At 47.4% G+C, this 27,573-nt stretch overlaps 1 protein-coding gene across 3 annotated transcripts in view; it reads right to left on the bottom strand.

Moving 5' to 3' along the window:
- Positions 1 to 4,062: 4,062 nt before the first annotated feature.
- ACSBG2 (acyl-CoA synthetase bubblegum family member 2) overlaps positions 4,063 to 27,573 on the bottom strand; it is a 42,570-nt gene continuing 19,059 nt past the window's right edge. For 2 of the 3 annotated variants that reach the window (XM_053372726.1, XM_053372728.1), the window contains exons 5-15: positions 24,960 to 25,080; positions 23,386 to 23,466; positions 22,312 to 22,461; positions 21,036 to 21,212; positions 18,700 to 18,881; positions 16,770 to 16,811; positions 14,807 to 15,040; positions 13,007 to 13,224; positions 11,558 to 11,697; positions 7,790 to 8,036; positions 4,063 to 5,811 (exon numbers count right to left, since the gene is read on the bottom strand). In XM_053372726.1, coding sequence (XP_053228701.1) covers positions 5,735 to 5,811; positions 7,790 to 8,036; positions 11,558 to 11,697; positions 13,007 to 13,224; positions 14,807 to 15,040; positions 16,770 to 16,811; positions 18,700 to 18,881; positions 21,036 to 21,212; positions 22,312 to 22,461; positions 23,386 to 23,466; positions 24,960 to 25,080 — 1,669 coding nt within the window. In that variant the 3' untranslated portion in view covers positions 4,063 to 5,734. The remainder of the gene's footprint in view (positions 5,812 to 7,789; positions 8,037 to 11,557; positions 11,698 to 13,006; positions 13,225 to 14,806; positions 15,041 to 16,769; positions 16,812 to 18,699; positions 18,882 to 21,035; positions 21,213 to 22,311; positions 22,462 to 23,385; positions 23,467 to 24,959; positions 25,081 to 27,573) is intronic. The other variant, XM_053372727.1, reaches the window with a different exon arrangement.

Here is a 27,573-nt window from a genome sequence, read left to right as displayed (position 1 = left end):
TCCCAGAAGCCAGAACAGCAAGAGGGATTGCTACATTCGCTGCACAGCGATCCCTCTTGCTGTTCTGGCTTCTGAGATTCAGAATATTTTTGTTCTTGTTTTCCTCCTCCAAAAACTAGGTGAGTCTTGTGGTCTGGTGCGTCTTATAGAGTGAAAAATACGGTAAATGAGACAAAGGCCATTGGCTACAACAGTTATATAGAGAGAGCCTCCACATTCAGAGGCTCTCTACCCCTGAAAGCCATAGAAGAGGGGGATGAATGCAAGGATAAAGGGGAAAAACCTGGAGTTTTACAGGACATTTGCAAGAGGGGCTCCAAGCAACGTATTTAATTTCCTGTACAGAGTCCCAAGGCATTGTGGGAATTCATGTCGCAGCTGGGCCAAGGTGCTTCGCATTGCTCAGCGCATCAAGGCCACAAAGCTGGAGGCTTGCGCATGAACAGGAAGGAAGGATGGATTAGTCAAGAGCGCAACTTGCTGAGCCTTGCATGTAGCTAACGGGGCAGACATTGTCAGCTGCAGCAAAAGCAAGACCCTTAAGTCCTCTTTAAAAAAAGATCAATGCATTTATTATAGCTTAAGCTTTGCAGATCAGAGCATTCGCCTTTATCTGTGGCCCTGGAAATAATTGCATTCAATCATCCCATGTGCTCTGCCATGAGTAGACAAACTAAGATATTTATTTTTTTGGGAAGCCGCCCAGAGTGGCTGGGGAGGCCCAGCCAGATGGGCAGGGTATAAATAATAATTATATTATTATTATTATTATAAGGCCCTGGGGGTCAGATCCGGCCCAATCGCCGTCTAAATGCAGCCTGCGAACGGTCTGGGAATCAGCATGTTTTTAGATGAGTAGAATGTGTGCTTTTATTTCAAATGCATCTCTGGGTTATTTGTGGGGCATAGGAATTCGTTCATCCCCCCCCCCAAAAATATAGTCCAGCCCCCCACAACGTCTGTGGGACAGTGGACCAGCCCCCTGCTGAAAAAGTTTGCTGACCCCTGCTTTTTGTGAATCAAGACTAAGGGACGGCACCCCTGCACCCCGGTTGCAAGCAAGCGACTTTTGTCTGCCAGTGTGTGTTCGGTAGATATATACAGGGATTTTTGTGTGTCTGTACTCACTGGTGCAGAGGAACCAGAGACCAAATTGCAAACATGCGCTGGATTATGGAGAAAGCTAGAGAGTTCCAGAAAGACATCTACTTCTGCTTCATTGACTATGCAAAAGCCTTTGACTGTGTCGACCACAGCAAACTATGGCAAGTTCTTAAAGAAATGGGAGTGCCTGATCACCTCATCTGTCTCCTGAGAAATCTCTATGTGGGACAAGAAGCTACAGTTAGAACTGGATATGGAACAACTGACTGGTTCAAAATTGGGAAAGGAGTACGACAAGGCTGTATTTTATCTCCCTGCTTATTTAATTTATATGCAGAATACATCGTGTGAAAGGCTGGGCTGGATGAATCCCAAGATGGAATTAAGATCGCCGGAAGAAATATCAACAACCTCAGATATGCAGATGACACAACCTTGATGGCAGAAAGTGAGGAGGAATTAAAGAACCTTTTAATGAGGGTGAAAGAAGAGAGCGCAAAATATGGTCTGAAGCTCAACATCAAAAAAACGAAGATCATGGCCACTGGTCCCATCACCTCCTGGCAAATAGAAGGGGAAGAAATGGAGGCAGTGAGAGATTTTACTTTCTTGGGCTCCATGATCACTGCAGATGGTGACAGCAGCCACGAAATTAAAAGACACCTGCTTCTTGGGAGAAGGGCAATGACAGGCCTAGATAGCATCTTGAGAAGTAAAGACGTCACCTTGACAACAAAGGTCCGTATAGTTAAAGCCATGGTTTTCCCAGTAGTGATGTATGGAAGTGAGAGCTGGACCATAAAGAAGGCTGATCGCCGAAGAATGGATGCTTTTGAATTCTGGTACCGGAGGAGACTCTTGAGAGTCCCATGGACTGCAAGAAGATCAAACCTCTCCATTCTGAAGGAAATCAGCCCTGAGTGGTCACTGGAAAGACAGATCGTGAAGCTGAGGCTCCAGTACTTTGGCCACCTCATGAGAAGAGAAGACTCCCTGGAGAAGACTGATGCTGGGAAAGATGGAGGGCACAAGGAGAAGGGGGCGACAGAGGACGAGATGGTTGGATGGTGTTTTCGAGGTTACCAGCATGAGTTTGACCAAACTGCGGGAGGTAGTGGAGGACAGAGGTGCCTGGCGTGCTCTGGTCCATGGGGTCACGAAGACTCGGACACGACTAAATGACTAAACAACAACAACAACTCCTCACTGGTACACCACACGATGGGGTGAGCTCCCGTTGTTCGGCCCCAGCTCCTGCCCACCTAGCAGTTCGAAAGCATACCAGTGCAAGTAGATAAATAGGTACCGCTCCGTCGCGAAGGTAAACAGCGTTTCCGTGCGCTGCTCTGGTTCGCCAGAAGCGGCTTTCTCATGCTGGCCACATGACCCGGAAGCTGTACACTGGCTCCCTCGGCCAGTAAAGTGAGATGAGCGCCGCAACCCCAGAGTCGGCCACGACTGGACCTAATGGTCAGGGGTCCCTTTACCTTTACCTTTTTACAGTGGTACCTTGGGTTAAGAACTTAATGTGTTCCAGGGGTCCATTCTTAATGTGTTCCAGAGGTCACGACTGGACCTAATGGTCAGGGGTCCCTTTACCTTTAAGTTAGTAAGTAAACCACAGAGCCTAGGGCTTGTTGATCAGAAGGTTGGCAGTTCGAATCCCCGCAGCGGGATGAGCTCCCGTTGTTCAGTCCCAGCTCCTGCCAACCTAGCAGTTCGAAAGCATGTCAAAGTGCAAGTAGATCAATAGGTACCGCTCCGGCGGGAAGGTAAATGGCGTTTCCGTGCGCTGCTCTGGTTCGCCAGAAGCGGCTTAGTCCTGCTGGCCACATGACCCGGAGGCTGTACGCCGGCTCCCTCAGCCAATAAAGCGAGATGAGCGCAGCAACCCTAGAGTCGGCTACGACTGGACCTAACGGTCAGGGGTCCCCTTACCTTTACTCACTGGTACAAAGTAAAGTCCCCCCTTTTTCTTCCGCAAATGGCAGCCATTTTGTATCGGCACTCATAGTATTTTTCTCCATTCATTATAGACGAGCACCAAAACCACAACAGAAAGGACTTGAGCCATTTACTATGCATTTTTGGAAAGCAGCGTGCTGGGACATCTATTGAAATGCCACCACCAAACCTGTTAAGAGGCAGGGGAAACGGACGGCAGTTTACGTCAATGTTTGGATGGGGTGGCAGCTGCCATTTCAAACCAAGGTGGACATCCAAAACATGACTTTGATGCGACTTACGTCTGATTTTTGGCACAACGGGTCCAAATTGCGCCAATTTCCAAGTCAGCAGGAGGGTTCCTCGTGAAATCTGTGTTGACGTTGATCCAGTGGCCGCCATTTTGAATCAAGATGGCGGACCAAAACATGCGCTTGGTGTGAATTTCACATGTTCTTCGCATGACAGGCCCCAACTGTGCCAACATGTAGGCCTCTAAAGATATCCCCGCACATTTTGACATCACCGCACCCATTTTAGGTCCAAACTGTGCCAAATTGGAGCATTCTGAAGGTGTGGTTGCCCAGTTTGACACGATGGGTCGCAATTGTGTCATTTTTGGATGCTTCTTAAGTTATTGTTGCCCAAGATGCCACAACGGCTCCCAAGATGGAGGTAGTGGTCTTTGTCCACGTTTGGATGCCATTTTGAATCAAGATGGCGGAGCTAAACATGACTTTGGCGCAGCTTGGTGTGACAAGTTATTTGCATTCTGCCCTGTAACATAGAAGTTCTCTGGTCGGCTTACGGGAAGTAAAGCTATTTAAATAGCCAATTAAAACTCTCCACACTCACAATGCAGCAAATGTTTCATTTTTTTTAAAAAAAGGCCTAGACAACTTAAGTCCAAGGTGTTTGCCTACTAAGAAGCAGTATCCTTTAAAACCGGAGAAGAAATACTAAGGAGCAGTATTATTTAGGAGGAGAACGAAAGGGAAAAACAAAAGCCAAGACTTGAGATATTCGGAAATTTTATTAAACACTCATTCCAACAGGGCAGGCGAGGTGTACATAAACCTTGGCTCATAGCAAACATTGTCTTTTTTTTTGAGGGGGTACAAAAGGACCCTCAACTGCCCCGATATTTTAACCCCAATACATTCAATTGCAAACATGATTTAACCACAACACCAAATACCCAGTGCCATTTACATTCCGGAAGTATTTTCTTTGGACGTCAACAGCTCCTCGCTTTACACCCAGATACCTCCCTCTATCCCTGCACGGGCACAACTCTCTCTCTCTAAAAAAACAAAACAAAACAAAAGCCAAACACCCTACAACAATACCCCCATAGGCTATTATTTCTCAACTCTGCAGCACACCAGAACATATTGTGTCTCTCCACGACGAGGTTTAACAGCTTCAGCATAAACAAGAGGCATTGGAGAGCAAATATTTCCCAGAATTATTTCGCTGTGGGTAGGTCTTACATCTGTAGTCAAATTAGCAAGTACAGGCAAAAAGGAGAGGGAAATAAAACTATAAAATAACAGGAACCAGCCTCAGAAAGCTACACGGATGTTCTCCCAAGCCTGGCAACGCTTGTGGCACGATTGAATGGGCACAACTTTCAGATAAGAGTTTTAGAGTCCTTTCTTGCATGCCAGGGAGTCCCATGTGCTCATTTCCCCCAGAGGGCAAAAAGCACGTTCACAGACAAGGATTTTCCAACGTCCCACCACCTTCCAACGTTCCCTCGGTGGCGCAGGAGGAACCGCTAAAATCTGGTTGCCAGGAGGAGAGGGGAAACATTCGTAAGAGTCGCTGCTGCCTGTGTTTCTGCGAAAAAGGCTCCACGCAAACGGATGCTACAGCCGAGCCTCACCAAGTGAACGGACTCCAAAATATAAATAATAATAATAATAAGGATTTTAGTGAGTGCACCGGATTTCCTTTTATCCACACGTGAAAGACATCTGTGGTTGTTTCTCGGTGGGTCGTGGGTGTCTGTGGGAGAGGGTGGGGAAAAGCTCGCACAACTATAAAGTTGTGCCGCGTTTCAACAAAGAAGAAAGGAAGTCGGTTCAGTGGGGAGATGGTTTCACTGCAACTCCCGCCAGCCGCTTGCTAGAATAGAATTCTGTTTAGACCGTGGGGACAGGCGATGCTGCCATTATTTGCACGTCTAAACCGCAGGGTTTTTCCTCCCCTGCAAGGCACAGTTAGGGGACAAAAACCACACTCTCTGTACATTCAATTTCTAGAAAGGGTGAAGGTGGGTTGTGGAAGACACAGAGGTGGCAGAAAAGGCGAGGGACATTGCCCGGGTGCAAAGCCACAAGAGCAGGCTGGAGCCCTGTGCCAAAATGGGGTTCCAAAACCAAGCCCAGGAGGGGGCGGGGAGAGACAGAAAAGCAGCAAAGGCCACTGGTGTTTTGCAGCCGAAATACCGCTTTGGAAGGGGTGGGTGGGACAGGGAGCAACTGGCGAGGAGAGAAACCAAGCTGAATTCGGGGAGTTGCCTTTATTGAAACCTCGTTTCTCAATAAGGGTAGTGAAAAGAGGAGCGAGAGACGGTGGCACTTCTCTTTCCATATGAAGGCGATCCGTGCAGCGAAGATTGGACTTCTGATAGAGGCAGACCGGCGGGTATGCATTGCTCCGGCGATCATTAGGTGCTCGTTTAGTCCGCGTAAAGCTGGTCTATTTGCTGTTTGTACATCTTGGCGACCACGGGCCTCTTTAGTTTCATCGTGGGGCCTGGAAACAAGAGAAAGAGCTTTAGGATCTAGGCCGGAGAAAACACGAGGCTTCTCCGAAGAAAGTCCAGGTTCGATTCCTGGCACCGTCTCCAAGGAGCTCCCTGGAGAGCTCAGGTGGTTCATATTGTTGCTGAGAAGGCCAAGGTTGCAAAGGGACACGGATGGCACTGTGGGTTAAACCACAGAGCCTAGGACTTGCCGATCAGAAGGTCGGCGGTTCGAATCCCCGCAATGACGGGGTGAGCTCCCGTTGCTCGGTCCCTGCTCCTGCCAACCTAGCAGCTCAAAAGCACGTCAAACTGCAAGTAGATAAATAGGTACCGCTGCAGCGGGAAGGTAAATGGCGTTTCCGTGCGCTGCTCTGGCTCGCCAGAAGCGGCTTAGTCATGCTGGCCACATGACCCGGAAGCTGTACGCCGGCTCCCTTGGCCAATAAAGCGAGATGAGCGCCGCAACCCCAGAGTCGTCTGCGACTGGACCTAGCAGTCAGGGGTCCCTCTACCTTTTTTAAGGCCAAGGTTGCAGGTTCGATCCCCGGAAGGGACAAGCTTGCATATTTCTGGGGGTTGGACTGGATGATCCTGAGGGTCCTGTTTTAAACCCTGGGCAGCGGCTGCTACTCAGTGCAGACCAGAGGCTGTCAACCCCCCCAAAAAAAAAACTACTTGGAAATTTTGCCAATGCGTCTTGGCGGACCATTCCTTCATTTACCCATTGCAGAATTTTTAACCTTCTGTATGGTTTTTTCATAGTATCACGGCGCTGGAAGGGACCCCTAAGGGCAATCCAATCCAGCCCCTTGCAAGGCCAAATGGCAACTAAAAATTTATTTACGCATGCAACAGCAGCAGCCATGTGCAGAACTGGAAAGAAGAGAAAACACCAACAAAAGAAGAATGGATTTTAAAGCGAAAACTACAGAGCATCAATAAGAAACCAACACGATGGACTACGCATGGAAGAATGAAAGCCCCTTTTGGAATATCTGAAAAAATACCATAATCAGATGAAATCGTGAGCAGGATTTGAAATAGTGATAACATATGAAATAAGAGGGATATTTCTTAGGGGAAATGTTTATAAGGCGGCAGGATGTAAATGGGATGGGAGGTAAAAAGTAATAAAGGTAAAGGACCCCTGGACAGTTAAGTCCAGTCAAAGGTGACTTTGGGGTTGCGGCGCTCATTTCGCTTGCAGGCCGAGGAAGCCGGCGTTTGTCCGCAGACAGCTTTCCGGGTCATGTGTCCAGCAGGACTAAACCGCTTCTGGTGCACGGGACACCGTGACGGAAACCAGAGTGCATGGAAATGCCATTTACCTTCCTGCCACAGCAGTACCTATTTATCTACTTGCACTGGCGTGGTTTTGAACTGCTCAGGGGTCAGCAAACTTTTTCAGCAGGGGGCCGGTCCACTGTCCCTCAGACCTTGTGGGGGGGCTGGACTATTTTGGGGGGGGGGGAATGAACGAATTCCTATGGCCCACAAAGAACCCAAAGATGCATTTTCAATAAAAGCACACTTTCTACTCATGTAAAAACATCAGGCAGGCCCCACAAATAACCCAGAGGTGCATTTTAATTCAAAGGACACATTCTACTCATGTAAAAACACGCTGATTCCTGGACCGTCCGTGGGCCGGATTTAGAAGGCTACTGGACCGGATCTGGCCCCCAAGCCTTAGTTTGCCTACTCCTGTGCTAGGTTGGCAGGAGCTGGAACAGAGCAACGGGAGCTCACTCCGTTGCAGGGATTCGAACCGCCGACCTTCCGATTGGCAAGCCCAAGAAGCTCGGTGGTTTAGACCACAGGGCCACCTGCATCAGGGATGGGAAGTAAGAACAGCCTGGAGTGCTGTTCTTAAGTTTAAAGAGAAACATATAATGAATTTGGAATCTGGAATATGTATGGTAAGATTTTAAAGTTCCATAAAAACGCGACCACTGAAGGAAAAGGGTACCAGCTTCACCCACTCACCCAGTTCTCCGCCTGCGATAGAGAAATCCTTGTCTAGAAGCATCCACTTTTGGATTTTCTGAGCATTCGAAGTGGCTCGTTCGTTGACGGACGTGACCCCTTTCTGAATGGCGCTGTACACAGCCGGGTCTTTGCTGTTCACAATGTCGGACACTTTGGTGGCCTTGCTGCCCAGTTTATGGCAGAACTCGATGACTTGAGGCGTCAGCGCGTCTTCCGGCTCTCCGGTTTCTAGGTTCACCACGCACTGGAACGGGAGAATGCATAAGGAGTGGCACGGGAGCCAACACAGGAGGCCGCAACGCGGACTAAGATCCTTTCCACACATCTTTCCAACCCAAGTTCTGCTGAATTACTGGACTGAAGAAGTTAGGCCACATTCGCCCCCTCTCAGAGGGAGAAGATAAGGGAGCAGAATGAGGAGGAGGAAAGAGTGACAGGGCTTTGGGAGAAGGGAGAGTCTGTGGCAGAGAGCAGTGCAGAAATCAGGCTGGAGGAAAGGGGAGCCAGGAGACCAGAGCTGAAGTCAGGCTGGCAAAGGAGCCAAGTGGTGTCCCCCTCCTGCTCCCTTCCCTGCTAGTCTCCCAGAACCAGAAGAGGTGTGAAGAGGGTGTAGTACAGACAGACACGCTGGCAGAATCTCAGATCGCTCGGAAAGGACCCAGGAGAAGCACAGCCAGTTGTGGGAAGACACAGTCCCTGCAATTTGTTAGGATTCCTGCTCTACGATTGCAGTCATGGGATTCTTGTCTATCATATGACGGTGTATGTTTTGACTCCACAGAGTGGGAAGTGACGGAGACAGGATGTTTGTGTTACTGTGTTCCGTGAAGTGGGACTATTGTCCTTTTTCTCTTTGCTGTCTGATGCTAGAGAGAGAGGGAGCCATGTTGCAGTGCTCCGTGTGTGTTTATATGTGAATAAAGTAGATTAGCCAAAATGCCGGGTTGCTGAGGTCTGTTACGCAAGCTGTGCAACAGATCCCTAAGTGTGCCGGTGTCGGTTGGCATCGGTCGCTGTGATATTCGGGCAGAAGAAAGCTTTTGAAGCTCCCAAACGATCGACCAGGAGGGAGAGAACATGCCAGTCAGGCATGTGTCTCTGCCAGGGTCCTACTCGAGTGTAGGAAGAGATCTTGACACAACTGCCTTAGGGAGGGGGGGAGGCAAGATCTACAGGAAAGTGTTGCTGTGCTCTCTGTGCTGTGCTGAATAAAGAGTCAACTTCATGAACAGCTTGTTATAAGAATTTTAAGGTCTCAAATATGGAATAAATATTCATAAATGCACACATAACTAAATATATGAACCATGTGTCTGAAATACTACGGGAGAGCCATCCTGAAGCCATTTTGACTCTCCCAGTGGCGTCAAATATTCCTTTGCAGAAAGGGAGGCAAATGGGGAAAGGCTTCCCATTGTTTTTCCGCTTGCAAATCCTGTCTTAAGGGCGTATTTGTGAATGAATAGGGTGAGCCTGTGACCTGGACTCAGGAGCTAAAAAAAAAACGAACGGCCAGGCTGCCCAGGTAATGCCATCAGTGACCATTATCAGGTATCCTGGCAGGCCAGATTTCTGCTGTAGACCGCTCCCTTCTGTGATGTACGTATGATGTGTGGTTTGTTTTTTTTGGGTGGTGGTGGTCTTGGGAGAACAATTTCAAGAGTCTATATAAGGGCTTGCGTACCATTGTTTGGGGTTCTCCTCTCTCCTGCGTGTGGTGAGTGGGGACCCTGTTGCAAAACTTTAATAAAGATCAGGCTTACTAGCTGCTTTGCTTCTCAATATTCTCTGGTTGGCCTCTGTTATTTTCTCCTACCAATAGGGAACCCACTTAAGGAATACCCCGTAAGGCAGACATGTCCAAAGTCAGTTTCGGGGGCCTAATCCGGCCCACAGGTCAGTTTAATCTGGTCCTAATAATAATAATAATAATAATTTATTATTTATACCCTGCCCATCTGGCTGAGTTTCCCCAGCCACTCTGAGCGGCTACCAATCAAGTGTTAAACAGTACAGCTGGTGGTGGAGCCTGCTCGCCGTTAAATTTCGGCATAACCCCTATCTACCGTGCTCCGTCCTACTTAACTTCGCTTATGGCCGCGTCTCACCGATATGCCTTCATTAGAGCTAGGTTCAATGTCTTTCCAACAAACGTGCTGAGACATAGATTCACTAAGGGCCAAGTCCCTTCAATGTGTGCTTGTGAAATGAAAACATCTGAATCTCTACATCATGTTATGTTTATCTGCCCTTTGTACAGTTCAGCCCGTGCTAGTATACTAAACTCCATAATCCAGCCTATGGCTGACAAACCAGTAGACCTACAGCTTGTCTGGGTTCTTCAAGATGTGGATCCTTATATTACCCTACAGGTTGCTAAATTCCTAACAGCCGTCCTCTCGTACAAGAGACGGAATGGAATGTTAGCTGATTATTGATAGTTATAAGAATTTTCTATAATGACATCAGCTATTGATTTTAGTGTAGTGCCTAAAATTTTTAATCTTAATCTTAAACTTTTTTTATGAACGGCTAATATCTGTCCTTGTGAGTTGTGAACTGTGTTATACTACTTGTGGTTTGTATGAGTCCGCTGTTTTATTTGATTTGTTTTGTTGTGTTGTGTTTCATGATGGGCGTAAAGCCGAATAAACATTTTGATTGATTGATAAACAGTACAGTGTTAAATATTAAAAACTTCCCTGAACAGGGCTGCCTTCAGATGTCTTTTAAAGAGAGGATAGCTGCTTATTTCCTTCACATCTGATGGGAGGGCGTTCCACAGGGAGGGAGCCACTACCGAGAAGGCCCTCTGTCTGGTTCCCTGTAACCTCACTTCTCGCAATGAGGTAACCGCCAGAAGGCCCTCGGTGCTGGATCTCAGTGGCTGAACGATGGGGGTGGAGATGCTCCTTCGGGTATACAGGACCGAGGCTGTTTAGGGCTTTCAAGGTCAGCACCAACACTTTGAATTGTGCTCGGAAACATACTGGGAGCCAATGCAGATCTCTCAGAACCGGTGTTATGTGGTCCCGGCGGCCACTCCCAGTCCCCAGTCTAGCTGCTGCATTCAGTTTCCGGGTCACCTTCAAAGTTTATTTCCTGGGGTAAAATCCTAAAAAAAACCCACAACAACTTCAATCCTAAAAAAAGGTCAACTGTGGTCGGCCCTCATGGCCCTTCACTTCATCCAATCTGGCCCTCTTTGAAAAAAGTTTGGACACCACTGCGGAAAGGGAGCAGTTTTTTCTTATAACAAGCTTTGCAGCTGTCATGCACCAAATAACTGCCCTGACACGGAAAGACACGCCAGGATTGGGGAAGGAGACACCGACGATTGAAGAACGGAGGATGAAGTTAATGGACTATGCAGAACTAGAGAAACTAACAGGAAGGATTCGAAACCGGCCGGACCAGAAATTCACGGAAGACTGGAGTAAATTTACGGACTATTTGAAAAGTATTTGTGAAGATCAGACGACGTTTGTAGGTTTGCAAGACGTTTCGTGAGGAGTATTATTCGAAGTATTGCAAAAATGGAGAAGGGGAAGGAAGATTCGTTAAGAGATGTAAAGGCAATATAAAGTTAAGAAATGCATAAGAAGCGGTCAAAACGGTGGATCATCAGAGGTGCTGATGGAAGTCTAAAAAGATTGTGTAAGTGATAAGTTTTGTGGTACATTTTATAATTTATATGTTAAAATCAATAAAAATTATTTTAAAAAAAAAAGATTGGGGAAGGAGACAGGAAATAGCAGGAGTTACCTTCAGAGTCATGAGCATCGCAAGGAATTTGGCCTTGTCCCCTATCAACATGACGTTGCTGAGAATGGGGACCGCCTCTTTAATGGCATCCTCGATCGGGACAGGAGGGATGTTTTCACCACCGGCTGTGATGATTAACTCTGGAAGGAGACGACACGGCATAAGCCATCAGGAACCTAAATACACCTGAGCTACATTTCATAGTACAGTGGTACCTCGGGTTAAGTACTTACAGTGATACCTCAGGTTACGTATGCTTCAGGTTACAGGCGCTTCAGGTTACCGCTAACCCAGAAATACGTCGGGTTAAGAACTTTGCTTCAGGATGAGAACAGAAATCGTGCTCCGGCAGCAGCAGGAGGCCCCATTAGCTAAAGTGGTGCTTCAGGTTAAGAACAGTTTCAGGTTAAGAACGGACCTCTGGAAGTTCTTAACCCAAGGTACCACTGTAAAGGTAAAGGTAAAGGTACCCCTGCCCATACGTGCCAGTCGTGTCCGACTCTAGGGTTGTGCGCTCATCTCACTTAAGAGGCCGGGAGCCAGCGCTGTCCGAAGACACTTCCGGGTCACGTGGCCAGCGTGACAAAGCTGCTCTGGCGAGCCAGAGCCGCACACGGAAACACCGTTTACCTTCCCGCCAGTAAGCGGTCCCTATTTATCTACTTGCACTTAGGGGTGCTTTCGAACTGCTAGGTTGGCAGGAGCTGGGACCGAAAGACCCTGCCGCGCGGATTTGAACCGCCGACCATACAATCGGCAAGTCCTAGGCACTGAGGTTTTACCCACAGCGCCACCCGCGTCCCCAATGTACCACTGTACTTAGAACCAAAAGGTCTTTAGTTTGTGGGTGGGATTTAGGTTGTTTTCAATGAATTCATTTATTTGTTATAGTAGTTCTGTGTATGTTTGTTTACTGGCTGAGGGAAGCATAATTATATCTGCTTACTTCCAACGATAACTTACTCTGCGTTATGTATTTGAAAACCTAATAAAAAATATTTAATTGTAACAATATAAATGTATTCTTATTACTAATTGCTAGGAATTGAGTACTTAACCCGAGGTACCACTGTAATTCGTTCCGGAGGTCCATTCTTAACCTGAAACTGTTCTTAACCTGAAGCACCACTCCTGCTGCTGCCACGCTGCCGCTGCGTGATTTCTGTTCTCATCCTGAAGCAAAGTTCTTAACCTGAAGCACTATTTCTGGGTTAGCAGAGTCTGTAACCTGAAGCGTATGTAACCTGAAGCGTATGTAACCTGAGGTACCACTGTATATAAAATTTGTATGTAATTTTTGTATACATGTTGGAAATTATATTAAAATCCTGTAATGTGACAATGTTTACCGATGTAATATAAGAATGTTAACAAATAAATAAAATGCAAATTATATAAAAATAAGGATTCTGGTTCTTCCAAGGACCGTGAGAAGGGGGCCTTGTTTACCTTTGATTCTTCCCGTAATGTAGAGGAACCCGTCTGCGTCGTGTTTCCCAAGGTCCCCCGAATGCAGCCATCCCTCGTCATCGATGGCCTCTTTGGTCTTGTCTTCCATGTTCAGGTAACCCATAAAGACATGGCGCCCAGCGAAGCAAATTTCACCAACGCCTTCGGAGTCCGGCTTGAAGAGCATCGTTCTGCAGCCCCTGATCTCTTTGCCAGAACTGGGGCAAATGGAGAAAAAGCGGCTTGTGAGCAGTCGAGACTTGCCCCTTTCCCGAAAGGAAAACAGCTCGCATGCTCTGTCTGATATGATGGGGCTTCCCCAATTGATTTCCATCCCCTTCCATCTTTACAAAACGAAGTAACATCAAATCGATTCACATCTAATACAGTGGTACCTCGGGTTAAGTACTTAATTCGTTCCGGAGGTCCATTCTTAACCTGAAACTGTTCTTAACCTGAAGCACCACTTTAGCTAATGGGGCCTCCTGCTGCTGCCACTGCGCCGCCGGAGCACGATTTCTGTTCTCATCCTGAAGCAAGGTTCTTAACCTGAAGCACTATTTCTGGGTTAGCGGAGTCTGTAACCTGAAGCATATGTAACCCGAGGTGCCACTGTACAAATTTAAAAGTCGCCTTTTCAGACAGGATTGATGGAAGTCAAAAATTTGAATAAGATGTAAAAGTATGTTTAATTACTGTTGAAAATGATATGTTAAGAAAAGTAATAAAAAATTATATACAAGGGGGGGAAAGTCGACTTCCTGCCCAGCTGCCTCGATGTTTCACTAACCACCCTTATTATTTACTGCTCATTTCCAAATTACATTTCACGTTTTAGGCATTTCATCCTCCCCCCCTTTTTTCTCCCCCCCTTCTTGAAACGGCTTAAAGTCAAGTTTTCTTTTGTCCCTATAGCAGGGTTCCCCAGCTGTTTTCGAGACTACAATTCCCATCATCCCTGCCCACTGGTCTTTGCTAGCTAGGGATGATGGGAGTTGTAGTCCAGAAACAGCTGTTTGATAAACCTTGCCCTATAGGAAGATAGTAGATGAAAAAATGGAGCTGGGTCCTGCTTGCGGGGTCCAGAGAAATCTGATTGGTCACTGCAAGAACAGGAAGGAGTAACGGAAGAATCTTGTGCCTAAATCTTCTTGTGTTTTTAGGAGTCGCAGGGCATCTTAGGGATTTATTCAGGGTGGAGTTGATTTAAATCAAATCGATTTTTTCCTGTCCCGTCCCCCCGCATTTTAAAGGTGCAAGGCTTTGTGGGTACAGCTTACAGAAAGCCTCCCCATTCACCGTATTTTTTGCTCTATAAGACGCACCAGGCCACAAGAGTTTTTGGAGGAGGAAAACAAGAAAAAAAATATTCTGAATCTCAGAAGCCAGAAGAACAGCATGAGGGATCGCTGTGCAGCAAAAGCAGCAATCCCTCTTGCTGTTCTGGCTTCTGGGATAGCTGCGCAGCCTGCATTCGCTCCATAAGACGCACACACATTTCCCCTTACTTTTTAGGAGGGGAAAAGTGAGTCTTATAGAGCAAAAAACACGGTATGTTTTGGTTGGTTTTCTCAAACTCCTGTTTCTTATTGTTTGCAAGTTTATTTTATTGCATTTAAAGTTTTTGAGGCGCTGCCCAAAATGGTCAGGGGTGTGTCCGTCTGTCCTTTCAAGGCCAGCAAAAGTGGCAAGGTTTTTAGCTGGAGCAATCAGAATAACATCCACTATTTGACTATTGATTCCAACAAAAGTTGCTGGATCACCCCCCCCCAAAAAAATAAATACAAATTACGCCCCTACCTTCCCAGTTTGTACGAACTCGGGAACGAAGCCGTATGAGGCCCTGAGCTCTCGCTCATGCCGTATAGCTCATATATGCAAATGTCGAGGCTCAGGAAATATTCCAGGGTGTCTCTTGTGATGGGAGCGGCTCCCGTGTAGCATTTGGTGCAGCGGTCCAGGCCCAACTGTTTACGCACTTTCTTGAAGACAAAGCTCCTGGCCAGGCGGAAATTCAGAGGGAGCTCGTCGGACCTAAAGAAATTAGAGAGACAGCGAATTACTGAAAAGAACCAATGTTCAGTCCTTGTCTGGAGCTCCAGAAAACATTTCTCAGTGAGTGTCAACAATTCATTCTGCTTGCGTGGTTGTGTCGCGCCAGTTGAGACTTTTGATCTCAGGGTTGTGGGTTCGAGTGCCACATCAGGTAAAAATATTCCTGCATTGCAGGTAGTTGGACTTCAGATGCAGGTAGTTGGACTTCAGATGTGCTGTAAATGGGACGCGGGTGGCGCTGTGGGTTAAACCACAGAGCCTAGGGCTTGCCGATCAGAAGGTCGGCGGTTCGAATCCCCGCGATGGGGTGAGCTCCCGTTGCTCGGTCCCTGCTCCTGCCAACCTAGCAGTTCGAAAGCACATCAACGTGCAAGTAGATAAATAGGTACCACTCCGGAGGGAAGGTAAACGGCGTTTCCGTGCACTGCTGTGGTTCGCCAGAAGTGGCTAATCATGATGGCCACATGACCCGGAAGCTGTAAGCAGGCTCCCTCAGCCAATAAAGCAAGATGAGCACCGCAACCCCAGAGTCGTCCACAACTGGACTTAACGGTCAGGGGTCCCTTTACCTTTTACCAATGCTACAATTCTATGAAGGGAGATCAACCGCTCCCAATATATTATTACTGTTTCATTTATTTTTTATGGGTTTTTTTGAACAACATTTCAGATTTTGCAATCCATCATTCCACCTAACACTCCCCCTCCTTCCTTCCATGGTTCCCTCAAAATTTCAATTTCTGCTGCATATTAGAGTTACGCTATACCTTCACCTAGGGATGCGGGTGGCACTGTGGGTTAAACCGCAGAGCCTAGGACTTGCCGATCAGAAGGTCGGCGGTTCGAATCCCCGTGACGGGGTGAGCTCCCGTTGCTCGGTCCCTGCTCCTGCCAAGCTAGCAGTTCGAAAGCACGTCAAAGTGCAAGTAGATAAATAGGTACCGCTCCAGCGGGAAGGTAAACGGCGTTTCCATGCGCTGCTCTGGTTCGCCAGAAGCGGCTTAGTCCTGCTGGCCACATGACCTGGAAGCTGTACGCCGGTTCCCTCGGCCAGTAAAGCGAGATGAGCGCCGCAACCCCAGAGTCGGCTGCGACTGGACCTAATGGTTAGGGGCCCCTTTACCTTTTATACCTTCACCTGATCTCACAGGAAAAACTAAGATTTCACTCCCCGCTGCTGCTCTCACTTCAAATCCGATTTGCACCCTAACGCTTTGACACTGAGTTTTTAAGTAAGGGTTGCTAAATGTTCGGAGATTCCCAAGACATAGCTGGGATTTGGCCGTCAGGGAGGAAATTGCTGAAATGATCGCTGGGGGGGAAAACCAAACCAACATCCTGCAAACATTTTCTTCTTTAAAATCTGTATTTCAATTGTTGAGTTTGCATCTTGTGCCCTTCCCTCCCAGACTAGACCAGGGCAGCAACCAGCAAGTAGTGAAATAATCAGAAGAATTTGATCGTTGCAGGTTCGATCGACAACTGCACAGTCCAGCATTGCAGGGGGTTGGAAGAGATGTTTCTCAGGGTCCCCTTTCCAACTCTATTCTATGATTCTATATTAAAAATAGTTACAGCCTTTTACAGCAGGGCTTCAAACTCCTGTCGATAAAGAGGCACAACAACAAGAACTGGTGTGTGTGTGTGTGTGCGCGCGCGCGCTTCTCAACAGTGCAGGTTTAACTGTACAAACTTAAAAAAATTATACCTGTCTTCTTCCCTCAAGCGCTGTGAGCCTCCAGTTTTAAGTCTGAATGGGGGGGGGGGAGAAAGAAAAAGAAAAGGCCCCCTCATCTTATCAGGAGTTTCACAAGTTTGTGAAGCTCTTGAGTTTTGCAGGGTCCAAGCAGAACGCTGCCATACTATAATAATAATAATAATAATCATTATCATTATCACCATTATTTATACCCCGCCCATCTGACTGGTGGCTTCCAACAAAAGATTAAAAATACATTAAAACATCAGTCATTAAAAACTTCCCTGAACAGGGCTGCCTTCAGATGTCTTCTAAACGTCAGATAGTTGTCTATTTCCTTGACATCTGATGGGAGGGCGTTCCACAGGGCAGGCGCCACCACTGAGAAGGCCCTCTGCCTGGTTCCCTGTAACCTCACTTCTTGCACGGAAGACTGGTGACTGGGAGCGGCCGCTGAGACCACCCTATCTGCATAACCTAGCAATTCTGAAATATAGAAGTGCCTGGACTACAATTGTCTATCATAAGCTTCACTCTTGTGGCTTATCACCACGACAGCTACTCACTTTGGGTTTTAGCAAAGCAAACAGACTAATTTGTCAGCGCCTAAATGATATCGAGCGTCGGAACAACTTGGCCACAATAAGGAGATTTTGATCATGGCGTGACTATTTTCCACCTTCCCATTTCGACACTCTGCCACCCTCTCTGCATAACCTAGCAATTCTAAAACAGACGCGTTTTTACTCTTGCAAGATTGAATGTATTGCCCTTGGCTGGGCTTTGAGGGACTATTCCAACAGATTCCACACGAAAAATGCTTCTGTCCCTGTGGAGATGGCAGTCCCAAATTGGTGGCGCATGCCCTTCTGGCTTGCACTCTTTGTATAGACTTGAGGAATGAGATTATCACCCCTCTTTTATTGTTGCCCAACCACTGCCGCAGTGTCCTTTCTCATGGCAGATCAAGATGAGCAGGTGACAGTAAAGGTGGCAAGGTTTTTAGCTGGGGCCATCAGAAAAAGATCCACTATTTGACTATTGATTCAAAACCCTAAAATGTATTTTATATAATTGATTTTTTATTTCTATTCTTTGTATATTGTATTGTTGTTTTATTGCTATGGCCAATGGCTGACGCGAATAAAGATTCATTCATTCATTCAGCAATGATACGTTGAGGAGGAGGAGACGACAAAGACGACGAAGAATTTGGATTGATATCCCGCCTTTCACTCCCTTTAAGGAGTCTCAAAGTAGCCAACAATCTCCTTTCCCTTCCTCCCCCACAACAAACACTCTGTGAGGTGAGTGGGGCTGAGAGACTTCAGAGAAGTGTGACTGGCCCAAGGTCTCCCAGCAGCTGCAGGTGGAGGAGCGGGGAAGCGAACCCGGTTCACCAGATTACGAGTCTACCGCTCTTAACCACTACACCACGCTATAGGTCATAATATTGAAAAGGCAGCTCAGGAGAAATTATGGATCACAGATATGAAATTTATAGCACGCCACACATTAGGTCATGGGACGCACTGTGGGTTAAACCACAGAGCCTACGACTTGCCGATCAGAAGGTTGGCGGTTCGAATCCACGTGATGGGGTGAGCTCCCGTTGCTCGGTCCCTGCTCCTGCCAACCTAGCAGTTCGAAAGCACGTCAGAGTTCAAGTAGATAAATAGGTACCACTCCGACGGGAAGGTAAATGGCGTTTCCGTGCGCTGCTCTGGTTCGCCAGAAGCGGCTTAGTCCTGCTGGCCACATGACCCGGAAGCTGTACGCCGGCTCCCTCGGCCAGTAAAGCGAGATGAGCGCTGCAACCCCAGAGTCGGCCACGACTGGACCTAGTGGTCAGGGGTCCCTTTACCTTTATACATTAGGTCCCTGCTGTTCTACCCCTAGGGGTCTGGGACCCAATACAAGGCCACCACGTTCTTCCTACCCATTCATTCGTCTCAGGTTGGTCTCCAGCCCGACGACTTTTGCCCAGGCGGCGATCCGCTTCTTCAAGGCGGAGTACTTCATCCCGGCGCCTTTCATCCTCTCCTGCATCTTCTCCCAGACGCGAGGGACCCCCAGGAACGCCGTGGGCCGCACTTCCTTGAGGGTCTCCACCAAAGTGCCCTGGCGGGACATAAAATTTCGAGAGAGGGAGTTGAAGGTCAGGTGGGAGCAAAGGGGTCCCTGGTTCATTCCCCAGGGGGAGACCTGGAGTTTAGATGAGTAAAAATGTATGTGCTGTAAACGGGACGCGGGTGGCGCTGTGGGTTAAACCACAGAGCCTAGGGCTTGCCGATCAGAAGGTCAGCGGTTCGAATCCCCGGAATGACGGGGTGAGCTCCCGTTGCTCAGTCCCAGCTCCTGCCAACCTAGCAGTTCGAAAGCACGTCAAAGTGCAAGTAGATAAATAGGTACCGCTCTGGCGGGAAGGTAAACGGCGATTCCGTGCGCTGCTCTGGTTCGCCAGAAGCAGCTTAGTCATGCTGGCCACGTGACCCGGAAGCTGTACGCTGGCTCCCTCGGCCACTAAAGCGAGATGAGTGCTGCAACCCCAGAGTTGGCCACAACTGGACCTAATGGTCAGGGGTCCCTTTACCTTTTTATGTGCTGTAAACACAGATGATAAAATGGGAAACATCAGAAAAGGGAGGGTGGGAAGTCAAGAAGAAACTGTGTGGAACTGGGTGAGTATATGAGAATTCTGGGACATAATATACAACGAACTTAAAAAGGTTTTCAAATTCTCCTTCCCCAAAAAACCCCAGAAGCCTTTCTGTTAGGTATCATGTCCCCTGAAAGGACTGGAAGAAATTTAAAGAATATTTAGCTAAATATTGTGGTATAAGATAAATAGAAAATCCTTGGAAGTATCAAATAGGCTTAGGGGTAGAATAGGAATAGGTTTTAGTAAGTATTAAGGATTAAAATAATAGTAAAGGAGAAGAGGTTAGTAAATGAAAGGAGTTAATATTATTAGAAATATGAATTTGGAGAACTGTTATAAAAGTGATATAATGAAATTCAGTTAGAGGGGATTTGAGGAAGTCACCTATTAATGTGAAGAAATTGGGTACCAGAAGAAATATTTTTTTTCTGTGTTTAGTTTATTGCTGTCTTTTCTTTGTTGAGTGTTTTTATGTTTTTATGTGTTTATGTGATGGTTTAAAGGTTGAAAATCAATAAAAATTTTGAGGGGAAAATAGGGAATATGTCCACTGAAATACAAAAAAAATATTAGAACCATCTTTATGTATGTGACTATGGTGGCTAGAATCCTAATAGCAAAAAACTGGAAAACCTGTGACTTAATTCCCACAAAGCTTGACTGCCAAGATGATGGCAGTCATCTTGCAAAAATGACTGGGAGAACAAGAGGAAATACAAATCAGAAAGTGAGTAAAGAATGGATAATATTTAAAGAATATATAAAACAATACTGTGAAAATGCAGATCTCCTGACAGGTTTAGATTGAATCTTGAATATTAAGGATTGCTAGAAATTTAATTTTTTTCGTGATATGTAATAGATATAACAGGAAGTGTGTATAGGTTAAAAGGTAAATGTAAAGGGACCCGTGACCATTAGGTCCAGTCGTGACCGACTCTGGGGTTGCGGCGCTCATCTCGCTTTACTGGCCGAGGGAGCCGGAGTACAGCTTCCGGGTCATGTGGCCAGCATGACTAACTGGTTCTGGCAAACCAGAGCAGCGCACGGAAACGCCGTTTACCTTCCCGCCAGAGTGGTACCTATTTATCTACTTGCACTTTGACGTGCTTTCGAACTGCTGGGTTGGCAGGAGCAGGGACTGAGCAACGGGAGTTCACCCCGTCCATCGCGGGGATTCAAACCACCGACCTTCTGATCGGCAAGCCCTAGGCTCTGTGGTTTAACCCACAGCGCCACCCACGTCCCTTCATGTATAGGTTAAGAATGTGTAAAAAGCACAATAAGGGGATTTGGAAGTCAAAAGTGTGTGTGAAGTCAGACGATTTGTTAGTGTGTGTCCAATTGTTACTGGTGTACTGTGTTTTTTATGTTTGTCTGTGTTTTGTGTAAATTGTTTTGCAATAAAAAATTATTTTAAAAAGAAGAAGAAACTGTGTGGGGTTTTGTAAAAAAGAAGTTGTGTAGGATGATTAATTTTTTGGGAATCTTTTTGGAGATTTAATAAAAATGACATGGGAAGTAGAAAAAAAAACACCCAAGTGCTTCTGTGTGTTTTTGCGGGGCTGTGGGTTCTGGGTTCTGGTTTTCTTTTAAATTTTCCTGAACATCACCTTCAAAGCATCCGGTTGTGCAAAGCAGGTGTGGACTCCAAACGTGATCGGCAGCCAGATGTCAATCATCTGCGCAGCCACGTGGCTGAGAGGCAGATAGCTGACCACAACCTCCTGACGCTCCGTCGCTTTGCTCAAGCCGACGTAATTGCCTCCTGCCCGGGCCGTCCAGGTGATCTGCAAAGGCACGACACTTTAGCGATAACGCAACACACACATATAATTATTATTATTATTTATTATTCATACCCCGCCCATCTGGCTGGGTTTCCCCAGGCAGTCTGGGCAGCTTCCAGCAAAATATTGTGCTGGGTAACTGTGCCCCTGAAGGACCAGGAGCGCAGCCTGGGAGTCATTTTGGACTCACAGCTGTCCATGGAGGCGCAGGTCAGTTCTGTGTCCAGGGAAGCTGTCTACCAGCTCCATCTGGTATGCAGGATGAGACCCTCCCTGTCCGCAGACTGTCTGGCCAGAGTGGTGAATGCTCTGGTTATCTCCCGCTTGGACTACTGCAATGCGCTCTACGTGGGGCTACCTTTGAAGGTGAGTCGGAAGCTACAACTAATCCAGAATGTAGCAGCTAGACAGGGGACTGGGAGTGGCCGCCAAGACCACATAACACCCGTCTTGAAAGACCTACATTGGCTCCCAGTACGTTTCCGAGCACAATTCAAAGAGTAGCTGCTGACCTTTAAAGCCCTAAATGTCCTCGGTCCAGTATACGTGAAGGAGCGTCTCCACCCCCATTGTTCAGCCCGGACACTGAGGTCCAGCGCCGAAGGCCTTCTGGCGGTTCCCTCACTGCGAGAAGCAAAGCTACAGGGAACCAGGCAGAGGGCCTTCTCAGTAGTAGCGCCCGCCCTGTGGAACACCCTCCCAGCAGATGTCAAAGAGATAAACAACTACCTGACATTTAGGAGACATCTGAAGGCAGACATGTTTAGGGATGCTTTTAATGATTGATGTTTTAATGTATTTTTAATCATGTTGGAAGCCGCCCACAGTGGCTGGGGAAACCCACCCAGATGGGCGGGGTACAAATTATTAATTATTAGTATTATTATTTTGCCCTTCCCCACCAGAGGCACCCACATGCCCCCAGTTTCAAAATGGGCTTAATTATAACTGCATTCCTCCTTTTTCACCCATGGCGATATCTTGCACAATTCAAGCGGCTGGTATCTGATATGGGAGACCAGTTTGAGAGAGATAGGATTTCATCCCCCAGGGGCTGTGACTCTCCTGAAAGTTTGCCAAAGCGGCGAATCTCACTCACGTTGTCGTGGCTCAACATGACTCCTTTGGGCTGACCCGTCGTCCCCGAGGTATAGATCAGGGTGCAACATTGGTTGGGCTTCTGGGACGCGATGATTTTGTCAAGCTGGTCATCTGAGACGCTGGCCCCAAGCGCCATGAACTCGCTCCACTGCATGAATGAAATAGACACAAGGGTAAAGGTAAAGGACTCCTGGACGGTTAAGACCAGTCCAAGGCGACTATGGAGTTGCGGCGCTCATCTCGCTTTCACGCTGAGGGAGCTGGCAATTGTCCGCACACAGCTTTTCGGGTCATGTGGCCAGCAGGACTAAACCGTTTCTGGCGCAACGGGACACCGTGATGGAAACCAGAGCGCACGGAAACGCCGTTTACATTCCCGCCGGAGTGGTACCTATTTATCTACTTGCGCTGGTGTGCTTTCGAACTGCTAGGTGGGCAGGAGCAGGGACCGAGCAACGGGAGCTCACCCCGTCGTGGGGATTCAAACCGCCGACCTGCTGATCGGCAAGCCGAAGAGGCTCGGTGGTTTAGACCACAGCACTACCCATCCCCTTTCCTTTACCAAAAGACAGAACCACAGAGGGCAAGAACTTGATTAAGAAGGGTCTACATTTCTATTTATTCTATTTATTTAAACAAGATTTAAACAAGGTGATTTGAGCATGTAACACCAATTCCAGCCCAACTGTACTGGCTGCCGGGGAATTTCTGGGTCCAGTCTGAAGTGCTGGTGTTGACCTATAAAGTCTTACATGGCTCAGGACCCCATGAGGGCTGGGTGATATATCGATATATCACCCCAAACCGGTTTGAAGTCCATATCATGATCTTGGTTTCTTAATTTTTGACCCGGCAGTATACCGTACTGGCCTGAATATAAGCCTCACTTTTATTTTTCCAAATTCCGACCGTGAAAAGTTAAAGCGCGGCTTAAATTCACGACCTGACAAAAATTGGCTTTTTTGTGATCTCTGCGCCGCAGGGGATTGGGGTCCCTTCCAACTCAAACTCAATGAAGCACTCAGGGGAGGTTTAGAGAAGGAGGAATGGAAGGAAAAGAGGAGATACTCACCGTGTACAGATTTGGCCTTTTCTCCTTGAGCTCTTCGCCATACTGGATGATTGCCTTCACAAGAGGCAACTGGCTCTTAACCTAGAGCAAGAAAGACCACAGAACTGAGAGGGGGAAACTCAGAGGTCATCCATCCCAGCCCCCTAATTCAATGCAGCAATCCCACAGCTTTGCAGTCATTTCCACGAGGAAATCCCTGTGCTCAGATGGCTTAATACACTACAGTGGTACCTTGGTTCTCAAACGCCTTGGTTCTCCAACGCCGAAAACCCAGAAGTAAGTGTTGCGGTTTTCAAACGTTTTTCGGAAGCCGAACATCTGATGCGGCTGTCGGCTATTGTTTCTGGGGCGCCTGCACCAATCAGAAGCTACGCCTTGGTTTTTGAACATTTCGGAAGTCAAACGGACTTCTGGAATGGATTACGTTTGGCGCTTTTGGTTTTGCTATTTTGCGTTTTTGAGGCTTTTTCGGTTCATTTGTCTTCGTGACTGTGTGGAATCCAGTTCATCTAATGATTGTGGAAATGGATAAAAGCCCCCCATCCAAACCATGACTGTCATCAGCTACAATACTGCCTTATTTATTTTATAATGCAGTACAGTGGTACCTCAGGTTAAGTATTTCGTTCCGGAGGTCCGTACTTAACCTGAAAGTGTTCTTAACCTGAAGCACCACTTTAGCTAATGGGGCCTCCTGCTGCTGCTGCACCGCGATTTCTGTTCTCATCCTGAAGCAAAGTTCTTAACCTGAAGCACTATTTCTGGGTTAGTGGAGTCTATAACCTGAAGCGTATGTAACCTGAGGTACCACTCTGGGTGTGTGTGTGTGTGTGTGTGTGTGTGTGTACACACACACACACACACACACACATATATATATATATATATATATATATATATATATATATATATATGAAATTATTAATAATAAAAATAATACAGTGGCACCTCAGGTTAAGTACTTAGTTGGAGGTCTGTTCTTAACCTGAAACTGTTCTTAACCTGAAGCACCACTTTAGCTAATGGGGCCTCCTGCTGCTGCTGCGCCACCGAAGCACGATTTCTGTTCTCATCCTGAAGCAGAGTTCTTCACCTGAAGCACTATTTCTGGGTTAGCGGAGTCTGTAACCTGAAGCATATGCAACCCGAGGAACCACTGTACCTTAATTATTGCTTTCATTTTATGGATCAATGGTCTCGTTAGATAGCAAAATTCATGTTAAATTGCAGTTTTAGGGGTTGTTTTCAAAAGTCTGGAACGGATCAATCTGTTTTGCATTGCTTTCTATGGGAAAGTGTGCCTTGGGGTTTGGAACGGACTTCCGGAACAGGTTAAGTTTGAGAACCGAGGTACCACTGTAAATGCAACTTAATGTTGTGATCGCAGTTTCCCTCGAGACGGCAGGGTTATAGGAGTCCGATTTCAACCTGGGTTACCGAATCTGGGTTTTGCGCTCCCTTTACGGCCCTAAAAGTATAATTCCGCAAGCTAGCGTACATCCGAACACTCAAATGCCCACAGGATTGCAGCAAGGCCAAGCGTGCCCAAGCCACAGCCCACGACCCCACGTCACCTCCAAGATTTTCTGAAGTTGCCGGTCGTTCTCCACCACAATGATATTGGCTCCGCAGTTCTCTGCGACGTACTGGCAGGCCTCCGGGGAGTTGGTTGTGTAAATGCCAACAGCAAAACCTCTGTGTGTGTGGGAAAAAAAGAGAAATCCTGTAATCCGGGTGCAACAGACATCTGAGATGTGGTTTGAACACAGAGTAACCAGGCTGCAAACTTTGCCACAGACCAAAGCCCTCGGCCCTCTTTCCCAGCCCTCCAAATGACGAGCAACAGGCGGTTTTGAACATTTTTTAAAAAGTAAAGGTACCCCTGCCCGTACGGGCCAGTCGTGTCCGACTCTAGGGTTCTGCGCCCATCTCACTTAAGAGGCCGGGGGCCAGCGCTGTCCGGAGACACTTCCGGGTCACGTGGCCAGCGTGACGAAGCTGCTCTGGCGAGCCAGCACCAGCGCAGCACACGGAAACGCCGTTTACCTTCCCGCTATAAAGCGGTACCTATTTATCTACTTGCACTTAGGGGTGCTTTGGAACTGCTAGGTGGGCAGGAGCTGGGACCGAAAGACGGGAGCTCACCCCGCCGCTGGGATTCGAACCGCCGACCATACGATCGTCAAGTCCTAGGCACTGAGGTTTTACCCACAGCGCCACCCGCGTCCCTGCTTGAACATTTTTGGGGGTGCACAATTCAAAAGCTTCCTTCTGAGGTTGTTCTGGAGTGCTGCAAGCAGTGCTGAATTTACGTATAAGCTAAACAAGCTATGTGGGATGCGGGTGGCGCTGTGGGTTAAACCACAGAACCTAGGGCTTGCTGATCAGAAGGTCAGCGGTTCGAATCCCTGTGACGGGGTGAACTCCCGTTGCTCGGTCCCTGCTCCTGCCCACCTAGCAGTTCAAAAGCACACCAGGGAAAGTAGATAAATAGGTACTGCTCCGGCAGGAAGGTAAACGGCATTTCCATGAGCTGCTCTGGTTCGCCAGAAGTGGCTTAGTCCTGCTGGCCACATGACCCGGAAGCTGTACGCCGGCTCCCTCGGCCAATAAATCGAGATGAGCGCCGCAACCCCAGAGTCGGCCACGACTGGACCTAATGGTCAGGGGTCCCTTTACCTTTACTTTAAACAAGCTATAGCTTAGGTCCCCCAAAAAATGTAAAGGGGGGAAAAACTGGATGTACATTTCCAAAATGTAAGATAAAAAACAATTATCATTTCATGTTATTGCAAGTTTCTAGACTGAGACTAGACTATGAGTCTTTGTAAATTGTTTTTCTAAAGGAACTTTTGTTATTGCCAAATGCCAATGTGTTTGCATTATTAAGTTTGTTAAGAATAAAAAAATCATTTAGAGCTTAATTATTTCACTCTTCATGTACTTAATTTTATTTCACTATTAATATACCTCTTAATTGTATTTCAGTTCAACAATTCCTTTGATTAAATACATATTCTGTTATGTGCAAATGGCTTTAGATATTATTAGGTCCATAAATTGTTGTTTCGTCATTTAGTCGTGTCCGACTCTTCGTGACCCCCTGGACCAGAGCACGCCAGGCACTCCTGTCTTCCACTGCTTCCATAAATTACCATAGAGCATATATTAAACACAAAAAACAGCGACAATTTGCTGTTGACAAAGGACAGCTGGACATATAAGGGGCCCTGTTACCTTCAGTAGCTAAAGGCCTCAACAAACCGAAATCTGCCCCTGGCTGCAAGGGTTTAAATGGAGACTTTGCGAGGATTTAAACGGAGACTCCAGCTTTTCACCCAGGTACCGGGTTCAATTACAGATGTCTCCAGGTAAGGCTGGAAAAGGCATTGATCTGGAGGCGGTTGGAGGATGGATGGTGGCTAACAGATTGAGACTGAATCCTGACAAGACAGAAGTACTGTTTCTGGGGGACAGGAGGCGGGCAGGTGTGGAGGATTCCCTGGTCCTGAATGGGGTAACTGTGCCCCTGAAGGACCAGGTGTGCAGCCTGGGAGTCATTTTGGACTCACAGCTGTCCATGGAGGCGCAGGTCAATTCTGTGTCCAGGGCAGCTGTCTCCCAGCTCCATCTGGTACGCAGGATGAGACCCTCCCTGCCTGCGGACTGTCTTGCCAGAGTGGTGTATGCTCTGGTTATCTCCCGCTTGGACTAATGCAATGCGCTCCATGTGGGGCTACCTTCGAAGGTGACCCGGAAACTGCAATTAATCCAGAATGCTAGACTGGTGACTGGGAGCGGCCGCCGAGACCATATAACACTGGTCTTGAAAGACCTACATTGGCTCCCAGTACATTTCCAAGCACAATTCAAAGTGTTGGTGCTGACCTTGAAAGCCCTAAACCGCCTCGGTCCAGTATACCTGAAGGAGCGTCTCCACCCCCATCGTTCTACCCGGACACTGAGGTCCAGCTCCGAGGGCATTCTGGCGGTTCCCTCATTGCGAGAAGCCAAGTTACAGGGAACCAGGCAGAGGGCCTTCTCGGTGGTGGCGCCCTCCCTGTGGAACGCCCCCCCACCAGATGTCAAAGAGAACAACAACTACCAGACTTTTAGCAGACATCTGAAGGCAGACCTGTTTAGGGAAGCTTTTAATGTTTGATGTATCACAGTATTTTAATATTCTTT

Source organism: Podarcis raffonei, chromosome 18, assembly GCF_027172205.1.
Source record: "Podarcis raffonei isolate rPodRaf1 chromosome 18, rPodRaf1.pri, whole genome shotgun sequence".
NCBI classification, from domain to species: domain Eukaryota; kingdom Metazoa; phylum Chordata; class Lepidosauria; order Squamata; family Lacertidae; genus Podarcis; species Podarcis raffonei.
This window is presented reverse-complemented; position numbering and strand designations above follow the sequence as displayed.